At 40.9% G+C, this 12,694-nt stretch overlaps 1 protein-coding gene across 1 annotated transcript in view; it reads left to right on the top strand.

The window, feature by feature from the left end:
• topbp1 (DNA topoisomerase II binding protein 1) overlaps positions 1-12,694 on the top strand; it is a 43,886-nt gene that overhangs the window by 7,195 nt on the left and 23,997 nt on the right. The window contains exons 10-14 of the mRNA XM_076290958.1: positions 1,018-1,265; positions 2,340-2,689; positions 3,250-3,422; positions 9,355-9,566; positions 10,280-10,632. Coding sequence (XP_076147073.1) covers positions 1,018-1,265; positions 2,340-2,689; positions 3,250-3,422; positions 9,355-9,566; positions 10,280-10,632 — 1,336 coding nt within the window. The remainder of the gene's footprint in view (positions 1-1,017; positions 1,266-2,339; positions 2,690-3,249; positions 3,423-9,354; positions 9,567-10,279; positions 10,633-12,694) is intronic.

The following is a 12,694-nucleotide window of genomic DNA, read 5'->3' as shown; positions in this document are numbered from 1 at the left end:
TAACCCAGAAGGATACCCAATGGATAGCCCTGTGTCTCCTCTTTCATCTGATTTGCTTGCCATATCTATGCGATCACGGGTTCGCGAGTAATTCAAACGAGAGTAATGGGTGCGCAGGTGAACGCAGAGAAGTATAGACTGTAAATATGATGCAATTTGATTTAATTTCATGACTTTTTTTTTTTTTTTTCATACTTGATCGTACAGACAAGTGCATAGTCTCTTTGGAAAGCCCCACTTCTCTGTCATGCAATAAAGGTTTCATCTCCCTGCGATGAACAGTCGCGGAGCAATGTAACAATGTAACGCACTTTGCGTCAATTGGGTTCTAAGGGTTAATAGTGTTGTGCGTGCAAATATGCCACTATGGACGTGCATACCATACAACATCTGGTGACAAATCGATTTATTTGATGTTATAGGCTAGACACTAAAAATGACCGCAGTGTAGATTACACTATCGCTCAGAAATGCGGAAGTAATTGATTTTTAATATAAGCGGTCTTGTGCGTCTCCATGTTTCACGATTGGCCTACATCATCCCAACACCGAGAACGCGCACAGATCTGAGCTGAAAGCCTAGTTTGACAAATATATCACATAACTGCTATCGTAGTATCACTTAACGTATGAGTCAAGGCTTTGTGAAGCCTCAATATGTCTACATAGCCTAGATATGTCTAACGTGCTTCGTAGTATACCCCACTGGTGACAAACATGGAATAAAAAAAAAGAAACGTTTGCATCTTTTTTTTTAACATTTTAACAAACCCGTAGATTTTCCGTACACACTTCACTGACCGCATGATTAAGGCAAATGGTTCTTAAAGTACATACAGTTTTTAACTGTACTTTAAAAGGCATCCCTTTGTTATTGTTGTTATTTGTTTGTCTTACATAGATAAAAATAAACCATCTCAGTACTTCTAGTTCATAGCAACAAAAAATATTTGTATTGTTTTTTAATTGTCTTCCAATATCAGCTCTTGTCTGTTTTTTCACTTGCTCCCCTGACAGACCCCATGTGGTGATGGTGCAGTGGCTGCTGGACAGTCTGAGTAGTCGCAGCCTCCTGCCAGAAGAGGGTTACTTCCACCCGTCCTGCCTCCCTCCTGCCCCGACCCCAGTGGACCTCCAGCCAACCCGCACCTCTGGCTCGCGCTCCCGCACCCCTGCAACTGCCCCACTTGCCCCGAGTCCAGGCCGAGACCGCAGAGCTGATGACGACCTGCTCTCCCAGTACATGAATGACGACACCACTATTGGTATGACTGTCACTCTTCACAGAAGCAGCTACAGATGTATAAAAATACATTTGCCTTAATCATGTCAGTGAAGTCCGGAAAATCTAGGGGTTTTTTTAGGTGGGTGTGTAGTGTGATGCAACTCCTTCCTAAACAACAGCTGTCTACACTTTCATGATCACATTTTGAAACTTTTCCTCTTAATTGATGTTCCCCATTCCTCTGAAATCCCCAGAAAGCATCAGGATCTCCACTTTTATTAAGTAGATATGTTAAACAGCAAACAGTAGATGTAAAACAGTAAACTGTAAATTTAACTCCAGTGCTCTACTTAGTTTAGTAACTAAGTATAGGAATTATATAGTATTAGAATTATAGAGTATATAGAAACGTTGCTTGTACAACAGGAACGAAGATATAGCCAAACTTTTCCATGTGTATATATATACTATACTATATATAATTATACCCTGGTATAGAGTATATAATTCCATATGCTATTTATTATACAGCTCTTCACAATGCTAGTAGAAACGCTCCAATGAATTGAATGGGATTTCCCAGCGTTCTACGGTAAATTATTTACATATAATGACCGCTGTCAATGGCAACAGGTTTTGTGTTGTTGTCAATGGCAACAGGTTTTTTCTGATTTAAGTCTTTCACATCACTTTGCAAGTAGTCCAGTCACTTTGTGCAATGGAACTTCATTCAAAAGGGAAAGCAGACGGTTGATCAGCTTTTTTCTGAAGAATGTTGGATTCAAGTTCAGCATGTGTTGCAAACTATTTGTTTCTCAGAAAAAGCCACGATGAAACGGTAACAAATCAATGGAAAGAGACATATCGTGGAGTTTATTTTTTGGGGTTTTGCCAAGTAGCTGTATAATAAGCGGGATAATAACGCAAGTCATTACCGGAAAATAAGTCGGATAATTTTTGCCTGGCGGGACTTTTTCGGGGATTTTCCGATAATGACCGGTGTTCTATACATTATCCCTTACATTATTATATAAGAAATATTTGCAAATGAGGCAAATAATATTCTAGCATACCTATTATGCTGTAATTGTGTTATGCTCTTTTTGGTCTGCAGTGGAGCTGCCACAGCTAGATGAGAGTAGGACCACCATGAAGTCCAGCGACAGGCTATCTGTCCTGACCCCGGCTCCAGCACCAGCAAGAGCATCAGTCTCAGCTCTTCCAGACCCACCCCAGGACTCCACCCTGCACGAGCCTAGTCAGGGGGGCCTGTTTGTGGGGAAGCGCTTTCTGCTGGTGGGCTTTGGCGTAGAGGCAGAGGCCCAGTTGTCTCAGCTGGTGGAGGAAGGCTGTGGGAAGTTGCTGGTTGGCCGCAGCAGGGTGGTGGCTGACTACGCCGTTGTCCCTCTACTTGGCTGTGAGGTGGAGGCCACAGTGGATGAGGTCGTCACAGATACTTGGCTGGTAAGAGGATGCCAGTGATGCTCTGTCATCTTTTTCATTACCTTAAAAAGCATAGTTATACCTAACTTACAGGGGTTTTTTAGATTCTTCACCTCATCCATATAAGGATATTTAGCATACATTTTAGTAGCAGGTCCGTAACTTCCATAGCTATGGAAAATAATACTTTGAGGTGCCCTGTGATTCAGATCTGCTCCAAAAATGTGGGTGTGGTAATAACTTACAAGGCAACCAAGACTAGGCTATATTGTGCACCTGCCCGAATTCTGAAACTACTATCAGTAGTTAGTGAGAAGTCCATATGAAGAATAATCTTATTAGTGGATGTAGGTTTGTGAGGGTGCACTCTGATATATCAAAGGTCATTAAAGTTGTATTGGTGTAATTATTGTATTATGTGTCATGTATTTATGGTTAGCGTGTTGTTTGTGTGTACTGATTTGATGTGTTGGTCGAGTTTAAGGCCATGTGTGTGTTGTTTGTGTGTGCTGATTTGATGTGTTGGTCATGTTTGTTAAGGCCGTGTGAGCTGATTTGATGTGTTGGTCGTGTTTGTTAAGGCCATGTGTGTGGAGCAGCAGTGTGTCTTGGAGCTGTCTTCACACCCCCTCTTCACACCGGTGGCCGTGCTGGAGGGCAGGTCCCCTCTGAAGGGCTGTGTGCTGTCCTTCAGCCAGTTCACCGGGGCGGAGAGGGAGTCCCTCATTGAGCTGGCCAAGCACCTGGGCGCCAGGTGAGTCCTCCATATGAGCACACACATGAATTAGATCAGATTAGATTAGATTCAACTTTATTGTCATTGTGCAGTGTACAAGTACAAAGACAAGGAAATGCAGTTTGCGTCTAACCAGAATACACACACATTTCATGTTAGGCTGATGTAATTGAAATGTAGTTTAAATAATCTTTTTAATTAGGGCTGCAGCTAATGATTATATTAGTTGATTGAATTAGTTGTGGACAATTGTGTGTGTGTGTGTGTGGGGGGGGGGGGATTGTTAATCAGCATTTCCTTTTCAAAGATATTGTCCTCAAATGCCACGTTTTGTCCATACACCAAGAATATTAGTTTACTGCCACAGAGCAGTAAGTGAACCAGAAAAATAGTTGAAGCTGAAATTGGAGAATTTGAGGGGTTTTGATCAGCTGATACAAATATGAAGTCATTTCAGTGTGTGAAAAAGGAAAATGCAATTCAGCAGTGTGAAGAGACGTGAAGGCATGAGGTAGAGTAATACAGACATCTGTAAAACTGTTGTCTTCGGAAATCTACACTCATACCAGTATTACTCAGCGTGCGGTTTCACTCCCACATGAAGCGTGCAGCAAGATTTGCTAGGAAGCCAATGAACGAATTAACAATTAACAATAATTGGTGGGTGGAGGGCTGGAAGCTTTTGCCCAGAGTCTAGATTTCTAGAATTATACCCTGGTTTGGTGGGTGCAGTATCGTAAACGCAGTATTGCGTTTTTGGCACTCAAAGTGTTAAATTCATACTTGCTTGGAAGTGAGATGGAAAAATCTATGCAATGGGCAACTTCTAAAAAAAACTAGATATCACTGCTTTTCAAAGCAGTTTCATCATGAGAATTTTAACTGAATAAATCATTTTCAAAAGATTTGATTAAGCAGTAGAATTGTCTTTTACCTTGCCTATGCCTTTGTCCTAGATATTATTTTATCGTTTTACATCTTTTTATTTTCATTCGATCACAGAAGAGTTCATTTACAAATGTGCATTACAAATTTCAATGGATCTCATGAACCGTTTTCATAAACAGGTGCTCTACATCCATCACACCCTCATCCTCCCCATGTACGCACGCGCATACACACGCACGCACGCACGCACAGGGTGCGATCTGTGTAAAAACCAGAGGGGGGGATGATTTTAAATAAGTTTGTAACCCCCGCCCCCCCCCCCCCCAAAAAAAAAAAATGAACGAATGATTCATAGCCTAGTAATGTCATGGCTAATAATAGCCTATATTAATTTTGCCACCTTTGTAACATTTTAGTTTTAGTTTACCGTGGTGTATGACTTTAAACAGCGAGTGTGCTTGGTATGATGATCAGCTCCTCTAATGCAGGGTAGGACTACGTTTTGACAAGCATACAAATTCACCTTGTTCTTGCCTCATCTGAAATGACTCCTCTACTTTTACTGCCTCTATCCTTTCTGTATTTGTTGTGTAAAAAAATGTTGTATATGATGGCACTGAAGTCTTAAGTGAATTGGCTAACAGTGTTAGTTGGTAACCAAATAGCCTACACATTGCGCTACACGCTGCGTAGGCTACGTGCATTCTCTCTCCTGCTGATTTGCGTTCAGTAGCCAAGTGCGTAATGTGCGTGAGTGCTTTCTCGTTCGTCCTCCGCAAACTACAGGTGTTTTGGTAGAGAGCCATTGAATAAGCGATGCCAAGCAATTTCTGTAACACTTTTTGTGACATTCAGCAAATATCTAAGTTCCTTCGGACAATAGGCCTACGTTCTACTCTACGTGCAGTTGTCCTCCATCTCAGTTGCATCAGTTTTCTAATTTTGAAGGTTCTAAAATATGACTATATGCTTCACTGAATCCTTCTCGTTTTCTTTAATTTGTCCAGCTAACTTTTCCATTGAAACTAGCCATTTATGATGGACTACACAATCGACATTCTGAAATGTCCTGTACGATCAAGGCCAAATTAAGTTATCACGCAGCCACTGTGTCAGCAGCATGAGTGCTGACGGTGACGGTGCGTTTCTGATGTCAGATTATTATGTAGGCTAGCCTACTAGACTGTTCTCACGTTGCAGCGCTTTACTTATATGAAGTAGCATTAATCAATATGAGGGGCAGAGGGGGATAAATGTTGTCCCCACCGGGGATAAAAATAATTTAGCAGAGGTAGGGATAGGAAAACCAGAGGGGGGGAAATCCCCACCATCCCCCCCTACAAATCGCACCCTGCGCACGCACACACATGCACACACATGCGCACCCTTATTGAGTCATCTCTGCCCGCATGTACACACGCACACACACACACACTTGCACCCACATTCATACACCTATGCCACTCTCACTAATACACAAGAAGGGGAAATAAAAAAAACAATTAAAAAAAAGACAAAAGAAAATAAATAAATAATAATATAAAAAAACATTACCAATACTTAAATAACCAGTATGTTGACAAATCACAGTAACAAGCTAGTTCTAGTTTGTTTTACATTACCGACACATCATAAACAAAGTTAAGCCATCCAGCCCCCCACGCGCGCCCACTCTGACAGCGAGTTTGGCATTTCTGATTTAAAATGTCGTACAGTTTGCTAATTTGGCCTCTAATAGTGGATAGTGTTATTAGGTTCTCTTCCAATTCAGTCAGTTCGAAATGTAACTTGTTTTCTTTAATAAGCGATTTTATAGTGCTCTGGATTTGCATGTATTTTAGAAAATCTGATTTAGGCAAATTCAATTCTACACTTAGTTCTTGGAATGTTTTGAATTTCCAGTTTTTATGAAACATGTCTTTAAGTTGATTTATCCCCAATTGTCTCAGTTATCAGTTAAATGCAAATATTTTTTTTAAATCAGGTTTTTGATGAATAGGTGAGTATACAGAAATTAATTTAGCAGTGCCAAACTTTCTCAAACAGTCTCGCCCAGAGGTGGGACCAAGTCACTGTTTGGCAAGTCCCAAGTAAGTCCCAAGTCTTAACAGTCAAGTCCAAGTCAAGTCCCAAGTAAAAGCAGAGAAGGGCAAGTCGAGTCCAAGTCCAAGTCACATCAAAGCCAAGTCGAGTCCAAGTCCAAGTCCCAATCTCTTTCAAGTCCTGAACAAGTCATCAGGTACTCTTCACTTAATAATGCCATTATTAGACTATCGATCATAATTTTAGCACTTCCATCCACTTCCATCCACTTCAATACCATCCACAGTATTTTTTTTATAAATACAGATTAAAATATGTTCAATGTTTCTGTCTTGTAATCTTTTACGACATATGACATACGAAATACCTGTGTAATATACACATGTGCATACCTGAGTAATCTGTACAAAACGGATAGCTACATGACACTCAGCACAGCTGCAAATATATATATATTGTTTTTCCAAATTGCGGAGCCCACTGTAAGGATGAGTAATAATTTGACTGATGGCAGTTCACTGCGCTAGGATTTGCCTGCAAACTATTTATTAGGCTGTCTGCCAGTGGCGACTCATAAGGGAAGCCAAGGTCAACACTTCTATATTATTTAAGTAAAAGAAAATAATGACAGTAATTTTGTTTTAAAGTATTAATTTCTTAAGAAATACTACACATTTGATGCTATTTATCTCATTTGTAAATTGTGCACTGTCACTTTAAGCCCATTGTGTGCCACTGTCCACACGTTCTCATAATGATCTTTTTTTACCAGCTCCATTCAATTATAGCCTATGGCTAGTCCTCAAACTCAAACATTTGTGCCACATGTATAGCACAATATTAACAATGATAAGCATGATATTAAGTTGGCACAAATAGCTTTCATTCCTTTGGAAAAAGAAGCATGTATGACATGATGCTCGCTTGACATTTTCTGTTTGCAATTAAAAGTGAATTATGAGCCTGGTAGCCAGTAGCCACCTAGCTACAGTAGCTGAGTGGAATGTGTTAAATAAATCATAGAATACTTCAAGACTCACCAGTTCCATTACACAAAGGCAAAGACAACTCTTCATATTCTTGTCCACTTTCCAAATCACAGTGAGTGCTGCTAGTATGTCATAGTGACCTGGATCTCATAGTTTATAACAGTAGGCTAGTGAGAACCGGATAAATTCGCAATCTCCTCTAATCTCATATTTGTTGACTTCACGATTTCCTTTTATACGTTTCTTATATTTAAAACAAGTAATCAATCATCATTAACAATGACAAGCCAGCTGGAAACTACTAGTTTTCTCTCCCTCTCGTGCATGCTTAGATGCGTTCTCAAATAGGCTAGCATAAGTTCAAGTTGGATCTTAATGGAGAGGACTCGAAAAGTATCATCTTTATGTAACATGCTGTTGGAGCATTTTGACATGAAACGTTCTCTAACAAGAGTGCAAATCAGTTTGCATTAAAGCTACTAGTGATTGGCTAAATGTTGGTCCTTCCTCTGTCTCTTGGTGCCCTACACACAGTGTGTAACGCGTGTGGGGGTAGCGGCAGCACTGAACTGTGCTCTGGCCGCTTGTCTCCGCTATTTTTTTATTTTATTTTTTTTTTAGTCGCGGAGGGAAAGCGTCTCTGGGGTGACTGGTCCACGATCAGGAAATTTAGTTTTTGATTCGAGACATGTCAAGTCATCACAAGTCAAAGAGGCAAAGTCCGAGTCAGGTCTCGAGTGAATAGTATTCAAGTCCAAGTCGAGTCGCAAGTCATGCCGAATTTTATCAAGTCAAGTCTGAAGTCATTAAAATCATGACTCGAGTCTGACTCGAGTCCAAGTCATGTGACTCGAGTCCACATGTCTGGTCTCGCCAAACAGATAATGTGTTTGCAACTGTAAAATATTGCCCCATGTTTTTTATCTTTTTAAAATGTTTGATAAATATGAGAGAGTGTAAAGGTATTGGGTCAACATATCCTGCTTCTATTGGTACCCAATGAGAGTCTGGTCTTCCCAATGACCATGATAGTATGTTTCTCAGTTGGGCGGACCAGTAATAGTGTTGGAAATTGTGAAAACCTAGACCATCCATGGTGCTCAGGTTTCATCAGGGTCAGTAGGTTAATTCTTTGTTTCTTATTGGACCATATAAATTTTGAAATATGATTGTTCAGCTTTTTAAAGAATGTTATAGACAAGTAGCAAGGTACATTTTGAAAGAGAAAATTCAATCTCGGAAGGATATGACATTTATCCTCCCTAAAAGAGATAAAAGTAGTTTGGCCCATATACATAGATCGCTGTTGATGTCATTACTAAGGGGAATGTAATTATTTTTAAATAAATCAGCTAGTTGTGGTGTGAAGTGTACTCCTAGATATTTGAAACCATCTGGTGACCATTTAAAAGGGTATAATTTCTGCATTTCTTCTGTTGGGTTCAAGAGACATGCATTGGATTTATTGCAATTTATCTTGTATCCAGAGAATTTTCCAAATTGTTCAATTGTGCTATATAGGTGTGCATATAAAGATAATTTATGACCGTCTTTGTGATGGTCTTTGCCAGTGTGTACTCCTTTTATGTTGATATTATCTCGTGCAGATGTTGCTAATGTCTCAATTACTATTGCAAACAATGAGCTTGACAGTGGACACCCTTGTCTCGTACCTCTCATCTAGTTGAACGGAACAGATGTCAAACCATTAGTTATAACTGCTGCTTTCGGAGCTTGGTAGATTGCCTTGATCCACTCAATAAAGTCATCTCCCATGTTTAACTTATGCAATACACTAAAGAGGAAGTTCCACTCAACTCTGTCAAAGGCCTTCTCTGCATCCAAAGATAGAAGCAGAGAAGGCCTTTGATTCACCTTTAAGTAATTAGTTATGTTCAGCAACCATCTAATATTGTCGGTAGAGTATTTTCCCTTAATAAATCCCGCTTGGTTTGGGTTGATAACTTTGGACATGAAATTTTTTGAGTCTTTTCGCTATGATGTCTCCTTTGTTATCTTTATCATTGCAGTGTCCAGGACTTCTTTGTGCGCACAGCCAACCAGCGGAAAGGCATGCTGGCCAGCACTCACTTGGTTCTGCGCACTCCAGAGGGGACCAAGTACCAGGCTGCCCAGAAATGGGGTCTGCCCGCTGTTTCACTTCGGTGGATCCTCGAGTCAGCCAGGTGTGGCCGCAAGGCTGATGAACAGCGTTTTCTGGTGGATCTGCCGCCTTCCCCAGGTCAGGGTTCAAGCTCAAACGAGCATAGAGTTAATTGGCTACCTAAAGTTTATGCAGTGCTTTCCAACCTGTTACGCTTGTTAATCCCTTAATCATTAGCAACTATTGATGTAACTGTTGATAGAAAGAACAAACTCACACTTTTGAACACCAGCCTAATTGTTGAAATGTGTGTTTTCTAATTTAGGTAATTATTTATCATTGTCTTTAGCAAGTTTCCCATATCTAGCATTAACTGAGTGAAATAAAACACGTAAAATTGTGCATACTTAAGAATATCCAATAGTAGATTGTTGCACACGACCATGGGTGCCTAAAACTCATCTATATTTGCTGTAGATATAGAAGTGTGTTTCTAAAACGAATAGTTTCGGTCCTTAATTATGATTGGCTGAATTGTGTTCGATGCCGTTGTCAATTGCAGCACAATCCCAGTTGCCGTTCTTTTAATTTGTGAAATCTTGCCAGGTATATGTGGTAACCATTTTAGAAAGGCAATAAGTGATTCCAGTCTGTAGGTTACAGAGATTTTAGCACAGCTAAAGGGGGTTTTCTGCATTATTTATTTACAATGCTCCTTAGCTGTTATAAAATTACTGTAACCTACGGCCTCTCGGTATAGTATGTGATTTGAAATGGTTGTGGCTTGGGGCTTAGTCATTTGGAGGACTTTTTCTCCCTGAAACTGAATCAAGCTTCACTTTTATCATCAGACCGCAGTGAGGACAGTTTTGTGGGCGGTTCACAGAAACTCCCTGTCCCGGTGGTGGTCCCATTGCCAACCAGACATTCCCCGGACGTCTCCCTACTCGGGCCGCAGAGTGGCAGGGCGGTGACCCCGCTGGACACTAGTCGTCTGCAGAGTCGGGCTGTCCGCTCCGCCCTGCGAAGGGTCAAGGGTCAAAGTGGATTAGAGGTCACGGAGGGCTCAGACACAGGAACACCACTGGGACAGGAGGGGCGGGAGAAGACCCCCCTACTGAAAGAGCCACGCGCGTTCCAGCTGGACACACCTTCACGTTTTCTCAGCAGGGACCAGCTGTTCAAGCCCAACTTTGACACGAAGGTAAGTTAACATTACATAACATATAATTATTTTTTTTTATAACATAACATTTTTTACACCTCCTTTATTGAAAGTATATAGACTCTTTTGATCCCGTGAGGGAAATTTGGTCTCTGCATTTATCCCAATCCCTGAATTAGTGAAACACAAACAGCACACAGTCAACACACAGTGAGGTGAAGCACACACTAACCAGCGGCGCTTGGGGAGCAGTGAGGGGTTAGGTGCCTTGCTCAAGGGCACTTCAGCCGTGGATGTGGGCATGAGAGAGCAGTGCTCAACCTCTTTCCCCGCCCACATTTTTACTACTGGTAGGGGATCAAACCAGCATAGGCCACGGCTGCCCACTTTCTGACCTTTCTGGTATACTAACCTTTTCATCTATATGCCGGTTTCACTTCCTCTCAATCAAAAATAAGAAAAACCTCCAGAGCATTGTGTACACATGTTCTAAAATCATTGGGCACCCTCTTCAGCATCACTGTACAACACTAAGGAAAGCCAACTGCATTTTAGAAGACTCTACCCATGTCCTACATATAGTTTTTGAATGGCTGCCCTCTGGCTAGGACTAACAGGATGAAGGCTAAGTTTTACTTTTGAGGCTATTCGCCTTTTGAACTTGAATATGCTCCCAGCCCCCTCCTCCTCCCTCTCCTGGGACTACCCCCCCCCCCCCCCCCCCCTACACACACACCCCTGTCTGTCTTGTTCTTTCTTTTGTCCTGTCTTATAAGACATAACACAACATATAAAACATATGTCACTATGTCTGCATAGGGAAATTGCCCCTGAGGGATTAATAACGTTTTTTGAATTTAATTAAACTGAATTAACAGCATGAGCTACCTGCTAATTCACTACTGCCACTCTGTCGCCTCACATACAGACTACACTAACTAGACTATACCGCTGCATCAACGTTTCTTCCGTGATTTGGGAAAAGCCCGTAAAAGTCCTGGCAGGAAGCATGCATAAGGATGTAGATCCAGGAATGCACTAATATTTTGTTCGTAGTCCAGTTTTATTATTAGTTAACACTAAGTTGTAAACACTTCGGAAAAAAAATATTTAAAACTGGATATACCAAAAAACGTTGATGTAATCGCTTCCTGCAAGGACTTTTACAGGCTTTTCCCAAATCACGGAAGAAACGTTGACGCAGCGGTATAGTAGCAGATAATCAGGCAAGTCTTATTTAAATAAACTCCTGGTGCACTTACAAACTTTCTAATGCCTCGTTATTGGACTAAAGGTCGTAGTTGTACTACTGCAGAAGTTTCGTACCATTCAGGGCATTATTAGTGGGGTAATTTACGAGATAAAAGTTGGTTCCATCATGACTGCAAAACGTCATTAGTTTCTGACAGCGCTACTCGACCAGGGCTCGACCAAGGGAAAAAAGGTTCTGGGAGGGTGTTTGGCTCAGGGTCATAGTGCAAAGAACCCTAGGGTGAAATTACTCCGAACCATCGCTTTAATACAAATATATTTCCACGCAAAATTGGTGTATGTCTGGTTATTAGCTTTACTGCTTGCTTGAGTAGCCCAGCTTTGGTTATTCAATGCCCCTAATTCATCTCCTGCTCTACAAAAGTAAAAGATTCTTGAACGCTACGCGGCTGCTCTGAAATCATTGGTCGGTATTGTATTATTCATTAGATAAATAGATAGATAGATAGATAGATACTTTATTGATCCCCAAGGGGAAATTCAAGATTCCATTATATAGTAAGTCATGGAAATTCCGTTTTTTTGTCAGGGAAAGTCAGGTGAAAGTCATGGAATTTTACATTTGACTTAAAGTGGGAACCCTGTAAAGTTATTTGTGCAGACGGACCCAATTACAATACACTTGACCCCTGTGTTCTGCATGAGCTTAGGGAAATTAGGGAAACTATGTAGCTCTTTAAGGTAACAACGGTTACGTTTGTTATTTGTGATGCGGACTCTGTAATATAGCTGTATGGCTGTAATATAGACCGTTAATGGTTTAACTGGCCTGGGCTCTGAAATCTTGATATGGTTATAGAGTGTCGGCGATTGTTTTCAGTGGATTCAG

This window comes from Alosa pseudoharengus, unplaced genomic scaffold, assembly GCF_046254945.1.
Source record: "Alosa pseudoharengus isolate Yale_2024_CS ecotype anadromous, Long Island Sound unplaced genomic scaffold, YU_APseudo_1.1 YU_APseudo_1.1_scf_18, whole genome shotgun sequence".
Taxonomy (NCBI): domain Eukaryota; kingdom Metazoa; phylum Chordata; class Actinopteri; order Clupeiformes; family Clupeidae; genus Alosa; species Alosa pseudoharengus.
This window is presented reverse-complemented; position numbering and strand designations above follow the sequence as displayed.